Raw genomic sequence first — 17,539 nt, forward strand, 5'->3', positions numbered from 1 at the left:
GGCCTTTCAGCATGCGCTAAACAGCATCTGAACCCAGGGCCCAACAATAAGAACTGCCCTCTTCTCAGGCAAGTAAAATGCCTCGTTGGGCAACTAAGTCTAGCAAATCGCCAACGATGAAAACAGGTCGTTTCACACTTAGCCAGTCCATCTTTTGGGAGGGGTAGTTGTCATACCGTTTGCCACACGCAACAGTGTTTGTTGCCTTTCATCGATTACAAAGTGTGTCCTTGTTCTGATTCATTTGCTTAAAGATTAATCAAGTCAATTAACTTTGTTGTTATTTGAAACCACTAATAAAGGAAAATACGTTGTACATGGACAAGTAATTTGACTTCCAGGCATTCCGACCCGATGCCTGATTGGGAAAGTGAAAAAACAAAAAACAAAAAGAAAACAACTGACGTTGAACCCTGGAAGCTTTCAGCAGTCAGAGCCATCATGAAACTTCTCTGGTTTTTACTGTTATTTGCAACTCATCTTTCTTTGAAAAACAAAATTAGGCCCTGAACAACATACACAGCTGTGATAGGTAAGCCATCTGAGGAACTCCGCCGCCGTTTACAACACATGCTACGCTAGCACAACAAAGAGGCACTCAGTACAAGAAGGAGGCATTGAGGACAGCCTGTGGCCGTGATCGTATAGTGGTTAGTACTCTGCGTTGTGGCCGCAGCAACCCCGGTTCGAATCCGGGTCACGGCATTATTGGTGAGATGTTCCTCTTTTATGTCGTTGCTTTAACGTACTCCAGCCTCTGCTTCATTTTATATAGATTGAAGCGGGACAGCTCAAGCTAATTTTCCTGTGCAAGGCCCCAAATGTTCCGACTGGACCAGTCATTGGACCGGCTTTCTCCGCACTCGTCTACGACGTACAAGTCCGTGGCTGTTTGCATGTCACGCCGGCAGAACCAAGCTGTTCCCACACACCCCTGTGTGGGGCTAGTGGCGCAATGGATAACGCGTCTGATTACGGATTAGAAGATTCTAGGTTCGACTCCTGGCTAGCTCGACGCAACCTTTAGCTTGTAAAACCCCTGTATCAAAGTGCATTTGCAACTGCAAAGAGCCCAATAACAGGTAAATGGCCTTTCAGCATGCGCTAAACAGCATCTGAACCCAGGGCCCAACAATAAGAACTGCCCTCTTCTCAGGCAAGTAAAATGCCTCGTTGGGCAACTAAGTCTAGCAAATCGCCAACGATGAAAACAGGTCGTTTCACACTTAGCCAGTCCATCTTTTGGGAGGGGTAGTTGTCATACCGTTTGCCACACGCAACAGTGTTTGTTGCCTTTCATCGATTACAAAGTGTGTCCTTGTTCTGATTCATTTGCTTAAAGATTAATCAAGTCAATTAACTTTGTTGTTATTTGAAACCACTAATAAAGGAAAATACGTTGTACATGGACAAGTAATTTGACTTCCAGGCATTCCGACCCGATGCCTGATTGGGAAAGTGAAAAAACAAAAAACAAAAAGAAAACAACTGACGTTGAACCCTGGAAGCTTTCAGCAGTCAGAGCCATCATGAAACTTCTCTGGTTTTTACTGTTATTTGCAACTCATCTTTCTTTGAAAAACAAAATTAGGCCCTGAACAACATACACAGCTGTGATAGGTAAGCCATCTGAGGAACTCCGCCGCCGTTTACAACACATGCTACGCTAGCACAACAAAGAGGCACTCAGTACAAGAAGGAGGCATTGAGGACAGCCTGTGGCCGTGATCGTATAGTGGTTAGTACTCTGCGTTGTGGCCGCAGCAACCCCGGTTCGAATCCGGGTCACGGCAGCATTGGTGAGATGTTCCTCTTTTATGTCGTTGCTTTAACGTACTCCAGCCTCTGCTTCATTTCATATAGATTGAAGCGGGACAGCTCAAGCTAATTTTCCTGTGCAAGGCCCCAAATGTTCCGACTGGACCAGTCATTGGACCGGCTTTCTCCGCACTCGTCTACGACGTACAAGTCCGTGGCTGTTTGCATGTCACGCCGGCAGAACCAAGCTGTTCCCACACACCCCTGTGTGGGGCTAGTGGCGCAATGGATAACGCGTCTGACTACGGATCAGAAGATTCTAGGTTCGACTCCTGGCTAGCTCGACGCAACCTTTAGCTTGTAAAACCCCTGTATCAAAGTGCATTTGCAACTGCAAAGAGCCCAATAACAGGTAAATGGCCTTTCAGCATGCGCTAAACAGCATCTGAACCCAGGGCCCAACAATAAGAACTGCCCTCTTCTCAGGCAAGTAAAATGCCTCGTTGGGCAACTAAGTCTAGCAAATCGCCAACGATGAAAACAGGTCATTTCACACTTAGCCAGTCCATCTTTTGGGAGGGGTAGTTGTCATACCGTTTGCCACACGCAACAGTGTTTGTTGCCTTTCATCGATTACAAAGTGTGTCCTTGTTCTGATTCATTTGCTTAAAGATTAATCAAGTCAATTAACTTTGTTGTTATTTGAAACCACTAATAAAGGAAAATACGTTGTACATGGACAAGTAATTTGACTTCCAGGCATTCCGACCCGATGCCTGATTGGGAAAGTGAAAAAACAAAAAACAAAAAGAAAACAACTGACGTTGAACCCTGGAAGCTTTCAGCAGTCAGAGCCATCATGAAACTTCTCTGGTTTTTACTGTTATTTGCAACTCATCTTTCTTTGAAAAACAAAATTAGGCCCTGAACAACATACACAGCTGTGATAGGTAAGCCATCTGAGGAACTCCGCCGCCGTTTACAACACATGCTACGCTAGCACAACAAAGAGGCACTCAGTACAAGAAGGAGGCATTGAGGACAGCCTATGGCCGTGATCGTATAGTGGTTAGTACTCTGCGTTGTGGCCGCAGCAACCCCGGTTCGAATCCGGGTCACGGCAGCATTGGTGAGATGTTCCTCTTTTATGTCGTTGCTTTAACGTACTCCAGCCTCTGCTTCATTTTATATAGATTGAAGCGGGACAGCTCAAGCTAATTTTCCTGTGCAAGGCCCCAAATGTTCCGACTGGACCAGTCATTGGACCGGCTTTCTCCGCACTCGTCTACGACGTACAAGTCCGTGGCTGTTTGCATGTCACGCCGGCAGAACCAAGCTGTTCCCACACACCCCTGTGTGGGGCTAGTGGCGCAATGGATAACGCGTCTGACTACGGATCAGAAGATTCTAGGTTCGACTCCTGGCTAGCTCGACGCAACCTTTAGCTTGTAAAACCCCTGTATCAAAGTGCATTTGCAACTGCAAAGAGCCCAATAACAGGTAAATGGCCTTTCAGCATGCGCTAAACAGCATCTGAACCCAGGGCCCAACAATAAGAACTGCCCTCTTCTCAGGCAAGTAAAATGCCTCGTTGGGCAACTAAGTCTAGCAAATCGCCAACGATGAAAACAGGTCGTTTCACACTTAGCCAGTCCATCTTTTGGGAGGGGTAGTTGTCATACCGTTTGCCACACGCAACAGTGTTTGTTGCCTTTCATCGATTACAAAGTGTGTCCTTGTTCTGATTCATTTGCTTAAAGATTAATCAAGTCAATTAACTTTGTTGTTATTTGAAACCACTAATAAAGGAAAATACGTTGTACATGGACAAGTAATTTGACTTCCAGGCATTCCGACCCGATGCCTGATTGGGAAAGTGAAAAAACAAAAAACAAAAAGAAAACAACTGACGTTGAACCCTGGAAGCTTTCAGCAGTCAGAGCCATCATGAAACTTCTCTGGTTTTTACTGTTATTTGCAACTCATCTTTCTTTGAAAAACAAAATTAGGCCCTGAACAACATACACAGCTGTGATAGGTAAGCCATCTGAGGAACTCCGCCGCCGTTTACAACACATGCTACGCTAGCACAACAAAGAGGCACTCAGTACAAGAAGGAGGCACTGAGGACAGCCTGTGGCTGTGATCGTATAGTGGTTAGTACTCTGCGTTGTGGCCGCAGCAACCCCGGTTCGAATCTGGGTCACGGCAGCATTGGTGAGATGTTCCTCTTTTATGTCGTTGCTTTAACGTACTCCAGCCTCTGCTTCATTTTATATAGACTGAAGCGGGACAGCTCAAGCTAATTTTCCTGTGCAAGGCCCCAAATGTTCCGACTGGACCAGTCATTGGACCGGCTTTCTCCGCACTCGTCTACGACGTACAAGTCCGTGGCTGTTTGCATGTCACGCCGGCAGAACCAAGCTGTTCCCACACACCCGTGTGTGGGGCTAGTGGCGCAATGGATAACGCGTCTGACTACGGATCAGAAGATTCTAGGTTCGACTCCTGGCTAGCTCGACGCAACCTTTAGCTTGTAAAACCCCTGTATCATAGTGCATTTGCAACTGCAAAGAGCCCAATAACAGGTAAATGGCCTTTCAGCATGCGCTAAACAGCATCTGAACCCAGGGCCCAACAATAAGAACTGCCCTCTTCTCAGGCAAGTAAAATGCCTCGTTGGGCAACTAAGTCTAGCAAATCGCCAACGATGAAAACAGGTCGTTTCACACTTAGCCAGTCCATCTTTTGGGAGGGGTAGTTGTCATACCGTTTGCCACACGCAACAGTGTTTGTTGCCTTTCATCGATTACAAAGTGTGTCCTTGTTCTGATTCATTTGCTTAAAGATTAATCAAGTCAATTAACTTTGTTGTTATTTGAAACCACTAATAAAGGAAAATACGTTGTACATGGACAAGTAATTTGACTTCCAGGCATTCCGACCCGATGCCTGATTGGGAAAGTGAAAAAACAAAAAACAAAAAGAAAACAACTGACGTTGAACCCTGGAAGCTTTCAGCAGTCAGAGCCATCATGAAACTTCTCTGGTTTTTACTGTTATTTGCAACTCATCTTTCTTTGAAAAACAAAATTAGGCCCTGAACAACATACACAGCTGTGATAGGTAAGCCATCTGAGGAACTCCGCCGCCGTTTACAACACATGCTACGCTAGCACAACAAAGAGGCACTCAGTACAAGAAGGAGGCATTGAGGACAGCCTGTGGCCGTGATCGTATAGTGGTTAGTACTCTGCGTTGTGGCCGCAGCAACCCCGGTTCGAATCCGGGTCACGGCAGCATTGGTGAGATGTTCCTCTTTTATGTCGTTGCTTTAACGTACTCCAGCCTCTGCTTCATTTCATATAGATTGAAGCGGGACAGCTCAAGCTAATTTTCCTGTGCAAGGCCCCAAATGTTCCGACTGGACCAGTCATTGGACCGGCTTTCTCCGCACTCGTCTACGACGTACAAGTCCGTGGCTGTTTGCATGTCACGCCGGCAGAACCAAGCTGTTCCCACACACCCCTGTGTGGGGCTAGTGGCGCAATGGATAACGCGTCTGACTACGGATCAGAAGATTCTAGGTTCGACTCCTGGCTAGCTCGACGCAACCTTTAGCTTGTAAAACCCCTGTATCAAAGTGCATTTGCAACTGCAAAGAGCCCAATAACAGGTAAATGGCCTTTCAGCATGCGCTAAACAGCATCTGAACCCAGGGCCCAACAATAAGAACTGCCCTCTTCTCAGGCAAGTAAAATGCCTCGTTGGGCAACTAAGTCTAGCAAATCGCCAACGATGAAAACAGGTCATTTCACACTTAGCCAGTCCATCTTTTGGGAGGGGTAGTTGTCATACCGTTTGCCACACGCAACAGTGTTTGTTGCCTTTCATCGATTACAAAGTGTGTCCTTGTTCTGATTCATTTGCTTAAAGATTAATCAAGTCAATTAACTTTGTTGTTATTTGAAACCACTAATAAAGGAAAATACGTTGTACATGGACAAGTAATTTGACTTCCAGGCATTCCGACCCGATGCCTGATTGGGAAAGTGAAAAAACAAAAAACAAAAAGAAAACAACTGACGTTGAACCCTGGAAGCTTTCAGCAGTCAGAGCCATCATGAAACTTCTCTGGTTTTTACTGTTATTTGCAACTCATCTTTCTTTGAAAAACAAAATTAGGCCCTGAACAACATACACAGCTGTGATAGGTAAGCCATCTGAGGAACTCCGCCGCCGTTTACAACACATGCTACGCTAGCACAACAAAGAGGCACTCAGTACAAGAAGGAGGCATTGAGGACAGCCTATGGCCGTGATCGTATAGTGGTTAGTACTCTGCGTTGTGGCCGCAGCAACCCCGGTTCGAATCCGGGTCACGGCAGCATTGGTGAGATGTTCCTCTTTTATGTCGTTGCTTTAACGTACTCCAGCCTCTGCTTCATTTCATATAGATTGAAGCGGGACAGCTCAAGCTAATTTTCCTGTGCAAGGCCCCAAATGTTCCGACTGGACCAGTCATTGGACCGGCTTTCTCCGCACTCGTCTACGACGTACAAGTCCGTGGCTGTTTGCATGTCACGCCGGCAGAACCAAGCTGTTCCCACACACCCCTGTGTGGGGCTAGTGGCGCAATGGATAACGCGTCTGACTACGGATCAGAAGATTCTAGGTTCGACTCCTGGCTAGCTCGACGCAACCTTTAGCTTGTAAAACCCCTGTATCAAAGTGCATTTGCAACTGCAAAGAGCCCAATAACAGGTAAATGGCCTTTCAGCATGCGCTAAACAGCATCTGAACCCAGGGCCCAACAATAAGAACTGCCCTCTTCTCAGGCAAGTAAAATGCCTCGTTGGGCAACTAAGTCTAGCAAATCGCCAACGATGAAAACAGGTCGTTTCACACTTAGCCAGTCCATCTTTTGGGAGGGGTAGTTGTCATACCGTTTGCCACACGCAACAGTGTTTGTTGCCTTTCATCGATTACAAAGTGTGTCCTTGTTCTGATTCATTTGCTTAAAGATTAATCAAGTCAATTAACTTTGTTGTTATTTGAAACCACTAATAAAGGAAAATACGTTGTACATGGACAAGTAATTTGACTTCCAGGCATTCCGACCCGATGCCTGATTGGGAAAGTGAAAAAACAAAAAACAAAAAGAAAACAACTGACGTTGAACCCTGGAAGCTTTCAGCAGTCAGAGCCATCATGAAACTTCTCTGGTTTTTACTGTTATTTGCAACTCATCTTTCTTTGAAAAACAAAATTAGGCCCTGAACAACATACACAGCTGTGATAGGTAAGCCATCTGAGGAACTCCGCCGCCGTTTACAACACATGCTACGCTAGCACAACAAAGAGGCACTCAGTACAAGAAGGAGGCATTGAGGACAGCCTGTGGCCGTGATCGTATAGTGGTTAGTACTCTGCGTTGTGGCCGCAGCAACCCCGGTTCGAATCCGGGTCACGGCAGCATTGGTGAGATGTTCCTCTTTTATGTCGTTGCTTTAACGTACTCCAGCCTCTGCTTCATTTTATATAGATTGAAGCGGGACAGCTCAAGCTAATTTTCCTGTGCAAGGCCCCAAATGTTCCGACTGGACCAGTCATTGGACCGGCTTTCTCCGCACTCGTCTACGACGTACAAGTCCGTGGCTGTTTGCATGTCACGCCGGCAGAACCAAGCTGTTCCCACACACCCCTGTGTGGGGCTAGTGGCGCAATGGATAACGCGTCTGACTACGGATCAGAAGATTCTAGGTTCGACTCCTGGCTAGCTCGACGCAACCTTTAGCTTGTAAAACCCCTGTATCAAAGTGCATTTGCAACTGCAAAGAGCCCAATAACAGGTAAATGGCCTTTCAGCATGCGCTAAACAGCATCTGAACCCAGGGCCCAACAATAAGAACTGCCCTCTTCTCAGGCAAGTAAAATGCCTCGTTGGGCAACTAAGTCTAGCAAATCGCCAACGATGAAAACAGGTCGTTTCACACTTAGCCAGTCCATCTTTTGGGAGGGGTAGTTGTCATACCGTTTGCCACACGCAACAGTGTTTGTTGCCTTTCATCGATTACAAAGTGTGTCCTTGTTCTGATTCATTTGCTTAAAGATTAATCAAGTCAATTAACTTTGTTGTTATTTGAAACCACTAATAAAGGAAAATACGTTGTACATGGACAAGTAATTTGACTTCCAGGCATTCCGACCCGATGCCTGATTGGGAAAGTGAAAAAACAAAAAACAAAAAGAAAACAACTGACGTTGAACCCTGGAAGCTTTCAGCAGTCAGAGCCATCATGAAACTTCTCTGGTTTTTACTGTTATTTGCAACTCATCTTTCTTTGAAAAACAAAATTAGGCCCTGAACAACATACACAGCTGTGATAGGTAAGCCATCTGAGGAACTCCGCCGCCGTTTACAACACATGCTACGCTAGCACAACAAAGAGGCACTCAGTACAAGAAGGAGGCATTGAGGACAGCCTGTGGCTGTGATCGTATAGTGGTTAGTACTCTGCGTTGTGGCCGCAGCAACCCCGGTTCGAATCCGGGTCACGGCAGCATTGGTGAGATGTTCCTCTTTTATGTCGTTGCTTTAACGTACTCCAGCCTCTGCTTCATTTTATATAGACTGAAGCGGGACAGCTCAAGCTAATTTTCCTGTGCAAGGCCCCAAATGTTCCGACTGGACCAGTCATTGGACCGGCTTTCTCCGCACTCGTCTACGACGTACAAGTCCGTGGCTGTTTGCATGTCACGCCGGCAGAACCAAGCTGTTCCCACACACCCGTGTGTGGGGCTAGTGGCGCAATGGATAACGCGTCTGACTACGGATCAGAAGATTCTAGGTTCGACTCCTGGCTAGCTCGACGCAACCTTTAGCTTGTAAAACCCCTGTATCATAGTGCATTTGCAACTGCAAAGAGCCCAATAACAGGTAAATGGCCTTTCAGCATGCGCTAAACAGCATCTGAACCCAGGGCCCAACAATAAGAACTGCCCTCTTCTCAGGCAAGTAAAATGCCTCGTTGGGCAACTAAGTCTAGCAAATCGCCAACGATGAAAACAGGTCGTTTCACACTTAGCCAGTCCATCTTTTGGGAGGGGTAGTTGTCATACCGTTTGCCACACGCAACAGTGTTTGTTGCCTTTCATCGATTACAAAGTGTGTCCTTGTTCTGATTCATTTGCTTAAAGATTAATCAAGTCAATTAACTTTGTTGTTATTTGAAACCACTAATAAAGGAAAATACGTTGTACATGGACAAGCAATTTGACTTCCAGGCATTCCGACCCGATGCCTGATTGGGAAAGTGAAAAAACAAAAAACAAAAAGAAAACAACTGACGTTGAACCCTGGAAGCTTTCAGCAGTCAGAGCCATCATGAAACTTCTCTGGTTTTTACTGTTATTTGCAACTCATCTTTCTTTGAAAAACAAAATTAGGCCCTGAACAACATACACAGCTGTGATAGGTAAGCCATCTGTGGAACTCCGCCGCCGTTTACAACACATGCTACGCTAGCACAACAAAGAGGCACTCAGTACAAGAAGGAGGCATTGAGGACAGCCTGTGGCCGTGATCGTATAGTGGTTAGTACTCTGCGTTGTGGCCGCAGCAACCCCGGTTCGAATCCGGGTCACGGCAGCATTGGTGAGATGTTCCTCTTTTATGTCGTTGCTTTAACGTACTCCAGCCTCTGCTTCATTTTATATAGATTGAAGCGGGACAGCTCAAGCTAATTTTCCTGTGCAAGGCCCCAAATGTTCCGACTGGACCAGTCATTGGACCGGCTTTCTCCGCACTCGTCTACGACGTACAAGTCCGTGGCTGTTTGCATGTCACGCAGGCAGAACCAAGCTGTTCCCACACACCCCTGTGTGGGGCTAGTGGCGCAATGGATAACGCGTCTGACTACGGATCAGAAGATTCTAGGTTCGACTCCTGGCTAGCTCGACGCAACCTTTAGCTTGTAAAACAATAGGATATAGGTATAGGATCAAGTAATTTGATTTCCAGCAAGTAACTCCTAAGTCTAGCGGCTCACCAAAGATTTAAATACACCAACTCCTGGGTAGCTCGATGTACACTTTAGTCTGTTTCAGAGTAAGTTTTGGCCTTCTTTGCTTTTCCCACATAGAGATTAAGTGTTTACATGTGGTATAAATTGTAGATATTGCCATGTTTTTGGAGATTCTTTAATAATGTTTTTTCTCTCTGTTTTGTAAAACATACATTTTTTGGAAAACATAAAAATGGCGTGTGTGTTCGCCTGTGTGTATGTGTGTGTGTGTGTGTGTGTGTGTGTGTGTGTGTGATGTTACCTGTAGCAATGCCATGCTGTCATTAGTTTTGCCTCTCTGTGCTTCTAATGCTGCACCTTCGACCATAAAAAGGGCTTGATTTTCGAGGTCTCCCCATAGTGAACATTCATCAACACCCTCTTGTATCAGCCGAGCTGCCTCCTCATTAATGTTCCTCCCTTAAAAATACCATAATCACACACGTTTATACACAAGAACACACATACATACAAATATACACACACATTTAATATCAAATATTTATGATTCTATCACTACCTTACCATGGGACATATTTTAACTTTCAATTTTCTAAAACTGAAAACTGGGCATTATTTAGTAACCTTTGCTATGTTAAACAATGTAATGGAACAAATAGTCTTTTTGACATGTACCCCTAGTAGAAGTTTCCTTTGGAGGGAAGATCACTTTTGACATTTGAAATTTTTGTGACATTAGTTAACTGAATAAGTTCATAGTACACCTCTCAAAAAAAAAGAAAGAGCAGTACAACACATGAACAGACCTGGGAACAGGGAAGCAGCAGCAGGGATGAGTGCCACCAGGCTACGGACCAGAGCCAGGCGGCAACGCAGCCATAGAGAAACTCCAGTTCTCTCATTGGCCTCAATTGCTTTGTAACAGTCTCCATGCAGGGGGTTTAACACACTACAAGCTTTAGTGCCCTGTAGACAGGATATAACACATGCATACACACCAATCACCATTCTATTTCTGCAGTGTGATTCTGTGCACAGTTTACAGTTAGTGTAACTCCTAACAGGGACATATACTGTAACACTGATTGCCTGTTTTCATTCCTTAATGACCTCAATGAAAGACTTGTAACTGGTGAGGAAAAGGGTCTAGTGAGACAGGATCCAGAAAGTTTTATCATGTGGGATGCTCCTTATGGAGGTAGAAAGTTCATGGCCACCAGCCACATAAAAGGTAGAACTCTTCGATGCAATAAATGATGGATAAAATAATAATACGTCAAAGAAAATAGTGATACATATTGTAGTGCTACCTGTTCTTACTAGGTTTTTTCCTACATCATTATGAAGTGAGTGACACACACTGTGTTACTGTTAGGAGGCAAAAGTTGTCAGAGTTGATTTTGGGATGTGCATTAAGGAACTCCCTAAAAACTGGGTGTGAAGACTTCTGTCCTGTGTTACACAGAGTACTGTGTTCTTGTGGGCTTGCATTTGGTTACTTCACTACTACCTTACTCATCACTATTTGGATAAGCTAGCAAAACAATAACCTAAAAAGTTGTTTATGACTCTAATCTTTGCCTTAACCCCAAGATTAAACATTAATCTTGGGGTTAAACAAGGAGAATTCATACCTAACTGTAACTTCAAAGAGCTTTTTTAATTATTGATGATTATTGATTTATGTAGATACACTAAGATATTTACTCCTTGCACTGTTGGCATGGCTAGAACTAATTTCAGATTTTCAAATGACTTAACCTGTTGATAAATTCTCAAATTGATATCATAATTTTATACTAAATATGTACAACTAAATAGTGCTGGGGGTGGGGGGGGGGGTGGGGGGGGGGTGGGGGGGGGTTATTCTGTCTGTTCAATGAAAACACTGCTACGTGCTGCAAAATCATGTCTATCCAGATGAAACGGCAACCAAAACAGGATACCTAAGAATCTTGGATCAGTGCATTTTGCACGTGAGAATAACTGTCATGTGAAGCTGCATGTCAGTAAAGAGAATTGTGTGAACAAGCTACTGAAAAGGTGAAGTCAGTGTAGAGAAATGTGTGTTACCACTTGTAAGAACTGTAAATGAAAAAAGGTGACATTACTGTATCACATTCAGCTGATAACACACTCAGAGGTACCACTTTTATGTTGTAGTCTGCAGTTTCATTGCATGAAATGAGCACAAGTAGGGATCTGATTCTGCACATAGTTTATATAAACATGCTACCTGCTCATTTCCAGTCCTGGCATTTGGGAGCTCAGACACAGGTTTCTGAAAGCCAAGAATAGATCCTCTCAAGATTACAGGAGACGTCTGCAGCAGCACCAAGGAAGAAACTGCCATCTCAGAGCTGAGGGAGGATGTTACATTGAGGATAGTCAAAAAATAAGCATGTAAACACACACATGCATCTGGCTGCCATACCTCAGTGTAGTATGTCCTTGCTGCAGGTACAGGTTGGCCTTAAGTAGATTGGACTCTATTACCAGTACCAGGTTCTCTATTTCGCTACATGAGAGAGATGTGAACTGCTGTGAAATGGAGTGCAACAAGGAGGATGCTCCCTCTAGCAAAATGACCTACAACAGAGCAGAAGAGAAAAATGGTCAAGTTGATGCAGAAAAAAAAAAAAAAGTTTTAAAAAAAGGGTTGTGTCTAAAAGGGAACCCTAGATTCGCAAAGCTCTCGCACGTGCACCTAAAAATGACAGATACGTTGCTCCTGGAGCTGCTTCTAAATATTCTTGTTTGAAGCACATTGGTATTCGTACAAGGATAACACCAAGTCTGATTTTATTGTCTTTGTCTGAATTATTTAAAGTGCTTTACATATGTGCTCTTAACACGTTACACCTTCTTAGACTATACATAAGAACAAACATAAGCAATGGTATGAAAGCCTGAATAATAGCCTGAAAAAAGTTTCTCAACATTCACAGTAACGTACAATAGTTCATTATAAATATTACAGTAAGTGACAAATCCCTCAAGTAAATATCTATTGAAAAATCCCCAAGAAGTCCTACCTTCATCCTTTCTGGAGTGAGCTTCTCATTCTCTGTATCAATAGTCAGCAATTTTGGCACTTCTGTGTTTAGACAGGAGCCCTCAGTGCCCACTCTGTCCTGTTCTTGGAGTTTTGAGTTCACCAAACAACTTGTTATGTTCGCACGAGCTTCTCCTTCAACAGAATCTGGAAGACATTCCAACTTTGTACATAAAAAAACCCTTTTTGATCCACAGCAACCCTTTTAGAATGAAAACAGATCATTAGGTGTATTTTAAGTGACTGTGAGATGAGACTAAAGGTGGTTACACATATCCAAAAACAGACATTTAACCATTTGTCCCAATATATAAATAATCTGGAAGATAAATTGTTCCTATTATTTAAGTAGTGAGACATGTTTATCTCAAGAAGACCTGTTGGGTTTATGAGAAAATGGTGAACACAAATGTTCCTACAATATGTAAGTCAGTTTAATGTAATAGTATATTGCATACACCTAATGTCCTTTGCACAAACTAAACCTATTTGATCAAATAAACTCCAATGAGATAATTAATGTGATCCAAAAACTGAACAGCATAAATAACAGAGAGAAGAAAGTGCTCTCGCTTACAGACCTGGAACAGGGGGGCCACGAACGGTCTTACTGAGTGCCAGGAGTAGTTGAATACGAGCAAGGTTGAATTGGAGGCACAATGTGGATCCGTATAGAGTGCGGACCTCTGGAGCAAAGTCACAGTTCAGAAGTTGTTCCAAAGCCTAAACACAAGCCCCACACATACATAGATTACACTCACAAGAAACAATTTAGTCGGAAAGTTTAGTAAAAAATCTTTTTAGAAAAAGCTATATAAATGCATAGCTGAAACAGCAGCATGAGAACAGTGAACGGGTCAATACAGCATGTTTTTTTAACCTGCTGCTGGAACGGTGAATAAATGTTTGTGTATATTTGTGCATTCATATAAGTGTCTTTGCCTAATTTGGACTGATGTTTTCAAATGTGTTGAGAAGGCTGAAAGGAAGTGGTTTGGTCAGAGAGAAGAGATAAGTGTCATGTTAAAAGCAAAGAATATTGCACTTGCACCATACAAACTAAGGGGAATGATTATTCCTTTAAAGAATGATTTATGTGACAGATCTTCCACCGAAAACAGTGTAAGATTTAATTTTCCAAGAATATTTGAGATATTTACACTGATTAAGTGCCCCACGATTTCCTTCAGAAATCTAAAAAAAAATCTTACATAGAAAGTACCTCAGCATTGTCCGGGAGAGACCTGTTGCTGTAGAACATCTTCACAGGCTGCACAATAAGCACAGTTTATAATAACTATTGGGCATACCTGAACAAACAACATAACAATTCAAAGCCAAGTATTTTGCAAAGTCGGTATGGCAGTGTTTCAGAGATACTGTACAGTTTGTGTCCTTAAAGTTCCCCCCAAGACATGTTTTAAAACATGTAAACAATGTATACTCTAATATGGTTATCGCACATAAAATGTTTAAAGAATAATCTGAAATGGTGCTTGAAGCAGATCTATTCTTTCTATCTCATTAAGTAAGTCTGGAACTGGCTTTGCGCTGCACCCACCACCTCTGCTTGTGCTAGGTTGACCGGTAATAGAGCAGTGTGCTTCAAGATAGCTAGCGTCGACAGGAAACATCAGAAAGATTCAGCCATACATATTGAGCCTCAGTCAGACCCAGACTCAGATGAGGAGTCTGTTGTGTACCAAAGTTGATGTATTTGAATGGTAAGTGTTGTTAGCATCTTTTCTTTATGTTGTTTGTTAGCTTGTTATACTAGCAGTGGCTGACACAGTTAATGGTTTCAGGTTTCCACCCTCTACATTAGGTCTGCACCATAAATCTGAATATTAGAAAAATTGCTATATGGTCAACTGCAATATCCAGATCGCAGAACCCTGCAATTTGATCAATGTAAAATGTATGACAAACAGCACTATAATTAAGTACTGTGTGGCTGCAGAGATGCCCTGGCCTACAAATCTTGTTGTCCACATCATGACATGGAGATCATAATGATTTTTTTTCTATGAAAATGAAAATTGTAATACAAAACATTTTCCCACTAATTGTACTACATATCTCAGTAACAATTAAAGTTGAAATAATTGCCTTTTTTACCATATTGTGTATCCTTACTCTACGTATTACATTAATGTTAAGCACTACCCACCAGACTCTATTCTTCTCATTCCTGCATAAGCCTGTAGAGCTCCTTCACTCTTTTAAATTAGTCATATTTGTATATGTTGTTTTAACTGATTATATATTTTTATATTTTTGTACACTGACATACAAAAAGTATGTTGTTTGTTGACAATTCTTATTTTCAATTTATGCTGCTGTTTTTGACTCACAGTACTTGCCTTAATCATTATTTATAATCTTAGTACTTTGTTCATATGGACCAATACACCACAGCTTATTCCTTATATGGACAATGAAATAGGTTCTGACTTTGATTTTGAAGAGTATGTCAACAATAGTGAGATGCAACACTTTTTAACATTACCAGCTTACACGGACTAAGAGAAAAAAATGCAAAGAGGTAATAAATGTGTGTGTGTTCATACTTGGAGATCGTTTTTGGTGATGTAGTGTCCATAAGGCAGAAGGACCCCCATTCCTTGAGTGAGTTGAACTGATTCTTTTACAGCTTCAGTGAACAGACACAGTTCAGTAAGGGCACGTATCTGCAGAAAACACCAACCCAGACTAAAAACTCCAACAGGACTGTGAGAGGAAAACACTTAAATGGATGTATAGAAGACAAACCCAAATGCTGACCTTAAGTATTTTACCCTCAATGGTGCGTTGCACATCTCTGCACACAGTCCCAACAACATGTAGGTAAAGGGCTAGCATGGGCAGTAGCTGAAATTACAAATTTAACACTAAGTCAATTATTTATCTTGAGCATTGCAGCTCAAAATGAAGACAGGCAGACAGTGTTAGTGTGTACTGTGATGTAGTAGTCTGCGGTGTAAAGCCAGTGGCAGATGAAGTTAAGGCTGGCTACAGTGGTGCTGAGGTTGATCCTGTGGGGTTCAGAGAAAAGGTCGACTCCAGAGAGCAGTTCATTTCCCATGCTGTGATAGGCATACTGAAGGTCGGCCTGGGGCTGAGCCAGGGAGCAACATAGCACACACTAGGAAAGTGGGTCACACACATACGCAAGCATGTCAGAATGAATGCACACAAACAGACAATAAAACTTGCTGTATACGATCATGAGAGCTTCTCCTAGAGTCATTTTCTCAATAGAACATCAAGCAACAAAAGAAAAAATCAGTGCCCAATTGCATAAAACTACTTAGGCTAAGGTTTCCCTTAAATTTTCAGCAAAGGATGTCTTAGGAAAAAATGAGTGGCATAAAATTACTATAAGGATTTCTTTAAGATGTTGTTAGGGAAACCCTGAGGTTATATTCACACTACTATGTGTTTGCCCTTAGCTACTTTTAAAGCTACTACAAGGAGTTTTTCACTTGTTATTAAACAGTCTCAGTTTTCACTGATACCTCCATATGACCTACCTAAATTAACGAGACCAAGATTGGTATTTTTCTGTACAATTGTTCATAATGGCTGCCACCAGGTCAGACTACATGGAATCAGATGAAAAAACCCCATGTTTACAATTTCATACGAAAAGTTATGGTGAGAAGCACATTCACAGGTTACAATTTTCTTTTTGATATTTTGCGGTTATTAAGGTGGAAAAACTACCTTTTGTCCACAAGGGCCTCCAAAATGAACACAACATAAATGTGTCACAGTAATAAACTTTAATGTCTTCATTACTTCATCTACAGCTCATTTCTCAGCAGATTTGTTGCATTGATTTTGTTAGTCAGTGTTACTTCTTGCCACATCTTCTGCTTGTGTGCATTTTGCACAATTGTGCTTTCTACATTCTTTGAGTAGAACAACATTCTCACCTTCTGTCCACTTAGATTTCTTTTTGTTTCTCTTTGTTGCCAGTTTTGGAGAAGCTAGCTAAAACAGGCTAACTGTGTGTTAACTCAGCTAGCTAACAACTGACGATAATGCTGTTGACTAACATTAAAAAAAAAATGTGAGTGAAGCGTAACCATGGCAACAAAGTGAACCCCTTCGCTCAGGGAAATATTTTGCTTTGGACAAAAACTTAAGTTTGAAGCTTAAGGTGGTTTATGCAATTAGGCACCTGTTTGTAAGGAGAGAGATGTAACATCCTGTGGATGTATTACCTTAAAGAGGTGAGCAGACAGGAGGCAGCAGTTGCTGCGCTGGCTAATGTCAGAAGTTAAGATATACCTGTTGATCAACACACATCCTTCAGGACCAGGTAGTGTTACTGTAAATGGATTTGCATGCAACACACACAAAAAAACAAATTGATGATAAATCTCACTGAAACATACTGCGCAATCTTAGCGGTGAGCACAGCAGCCTGTAGACATCCCCAAATGCCAGCCTGTTTCAGGGTTTGTTGCAGGGAGCCACCTCCAAAAGACACACCATCCCATTTCTCTACAACGCCTGAGCTCTGTAAGGCACAATCTACAGCTTTACTCCAGAATGAGTGTGCTGCCCTGGAGAGAAAACACAGGCAGGAATCAAATTTATATAGGCACTCAAAAAGTGTAGCTATTTTCTATCTAATTGCAGCTGTAGGTTTGCTTCAACACACACACGCACATACACATACACACTCAGA

General features: G+C 42.8%; 1 protein-coding gene and 17 non-coding genes across 18 annotated transcripts in view; 17 read left to right on the top strand and 1 right to left on the bottom strand.

Annotated features, from left to right (window-relative positions):
* The window catches only part of cfap54 (cilia and flagella associated 54), a 45,239-nt gene that overhangs the window by 4,234 nt on the left and 23,466 nt on the right, over positions 1-17,539 (bottom strand). Inside the window, 12 exon segments of the mRNA XM_084731193.1 lie at positions 10,087-10,244; positions 10,592-10,751; positions 12,022-12,145; positions 12,220-12,374; positions 12,821-12,987; positions 13,422-13,563; positions 14,063-14,110; positions 15,411-15,530; positions 15,625-15,711; positions 15,800-15,985; positions 17,070-17,136; positions 17,244-17,414. Of these exon segments, the coding sequence (XP_084587319.1) occupies positions 10,087-10,244; positions 10,592-10,751; positions 12,022-12,145; positions 12,220-12,374; positions 12,821-12,987; positions 13,422-13,563; positions 14,063-14,110; positions 15,411-15,530; positions 15,625-15,711; positions 15,800-15,985; positions 17,070-17,136; positions 17,244-17,414 (1,585 nt within the window).
* Positions 634-705, top strand: trnah-gug (transfer RNA histidin (anticodon GUG)). The gene has a single exon. It is a non-coding gene; the product is annotated as a tRNA-His (tRNA).
* trnar-acg (transfer RNA arginine (anticodon ACG)) lies at positions 942-1,014 on the top strand. The gene has a single exon. It is a non-coding gene; the product is annotated as a tRNA-Arg (tRNA).
* trnah-gug (transfer RNA histidin (anticodon GUG)) lies at positions 1,722-1,793 on the top strand. The gene has a single exon. It is a non-coding gene; the product is annotated as a tRNA-His (tRNA).
* trnar-acg (transfer RNA arginine (anticodon ACG)) lies at positions 2,030-2,102 on the top strand. Its single transcript has one exon. It is a non-coding gene; the product is annotated as a tRNA-Arg (tRNA).
* Positions 2,810-2,881, top strand: trnah-gug (transfer RNA histidin (anticodon GUG)). The gene has a single exon. It is a non-coding gene; the product is annotated as a tRNA-His (tRNA).
* trnar-acg (transfer RNA arginine (anticodon ACG)) lies at positions 3,118-3,190 on the top strand. Its single transcript has one exon. It is a non-coding gene; the product is annotated as a tRNA-Arg (tRNA).
* On the top strand, positions 4,206-4,278 carry trnar-acg (transfer RNA arginine (anticodon ACG)). Its single transcript has one exon. It is a non-coding gene; the product is annotated as a tRNA-Arg (tRNA).
* trnah-gug (transfer RNA histidin (anticodon GUG)) lies at positions 4,986-5,057 on the top strand. Its single transcript has one exon. It is a non-coding gene; the product is annotated as a tRNA-His (tRNA).
* On the top strand, positions 5,294-5,366 carry trnar-acg (transfer RNA arginine (anticodon ACG)). Its single transcript has one exon. It is a non-coding gene; the product is annotated as a tRNA-Arg (tRNA).
* Positions 6,074-6,145, top strand: trnah-gug (transfer RNA histidin (anticodon GUG)). The gene has a single exon. It is a non-coding gene; the product is annotated as a tRNA-His (tRNA).
* On the top strand, positions 6,382-6,454 carry trnar-acg (transfer RNA arginine (anticodon ACG)). Its single transcript has one exon. It is a non-coding gene; the product is annotated as a tRNA-Arg (tRNA).
* On the top strand, positions 7,162-7,233 carry trnah-gug (transfer RNA histidin (anticodon GUG)). Its single transcript has one exon. It is a non-coding gene; the product is annotated as a tRNA-His (tRNA).
* trnar-acg (transfer RNA arginine (anticodon ACG)) lies at positions 7,470-7,542 on the top strand. Its single transcript has one exon. It is a non-coding gene; the product is annotated as a tRNA-Arg (tRNA).
* Positions 8,250-8,321, top strand: trnah-gug (transfer RNA histidin (anticodon GUG)). Its single transcript has one exon. It is a non-coding gene; the product is annotated as a tRNA-His (tRNA).
* On the top strand, positions 8,558-8,630 carry trnar-acg (transfer RNA arginine (anticodon ACG)). Its single transcript has one exon. It is a non-coding gene; the product is annotated as a tRNA-Arg (tRNA).
* Positions 9,338-9,409, top strand: trnah-gug (transfer RNA histidin (anticodon GUG)). Its single transcript has one exon. It is a non-coding gene; the product is annotated as a tRNA-His (tRNA).
* trnar-acg (transfer RNA arginine (anticodon ACG)) lies at positions 9,646-9,718 on the top strand. Its single transcript has one exon. It is a non-coding gene; the product is annotated as a tRNA-Arg (tRNA).

This window comes from Lutjanus erythropterus, chromosome 11 (genome assembly GCF_056507025.1).
Source record: "Lutjanus erythropterus isolate fLutEry1 chromosome 11, fLutEry1.hap2, whole genome shotgun sequence".
Classification (NCBI taxonomy): Eukaryota; Metazoa; Chordata; class Actinopteri; order Lutjaniformes; family Lutjanidae; genus Lutjanus; species Lutjanus erythropterus.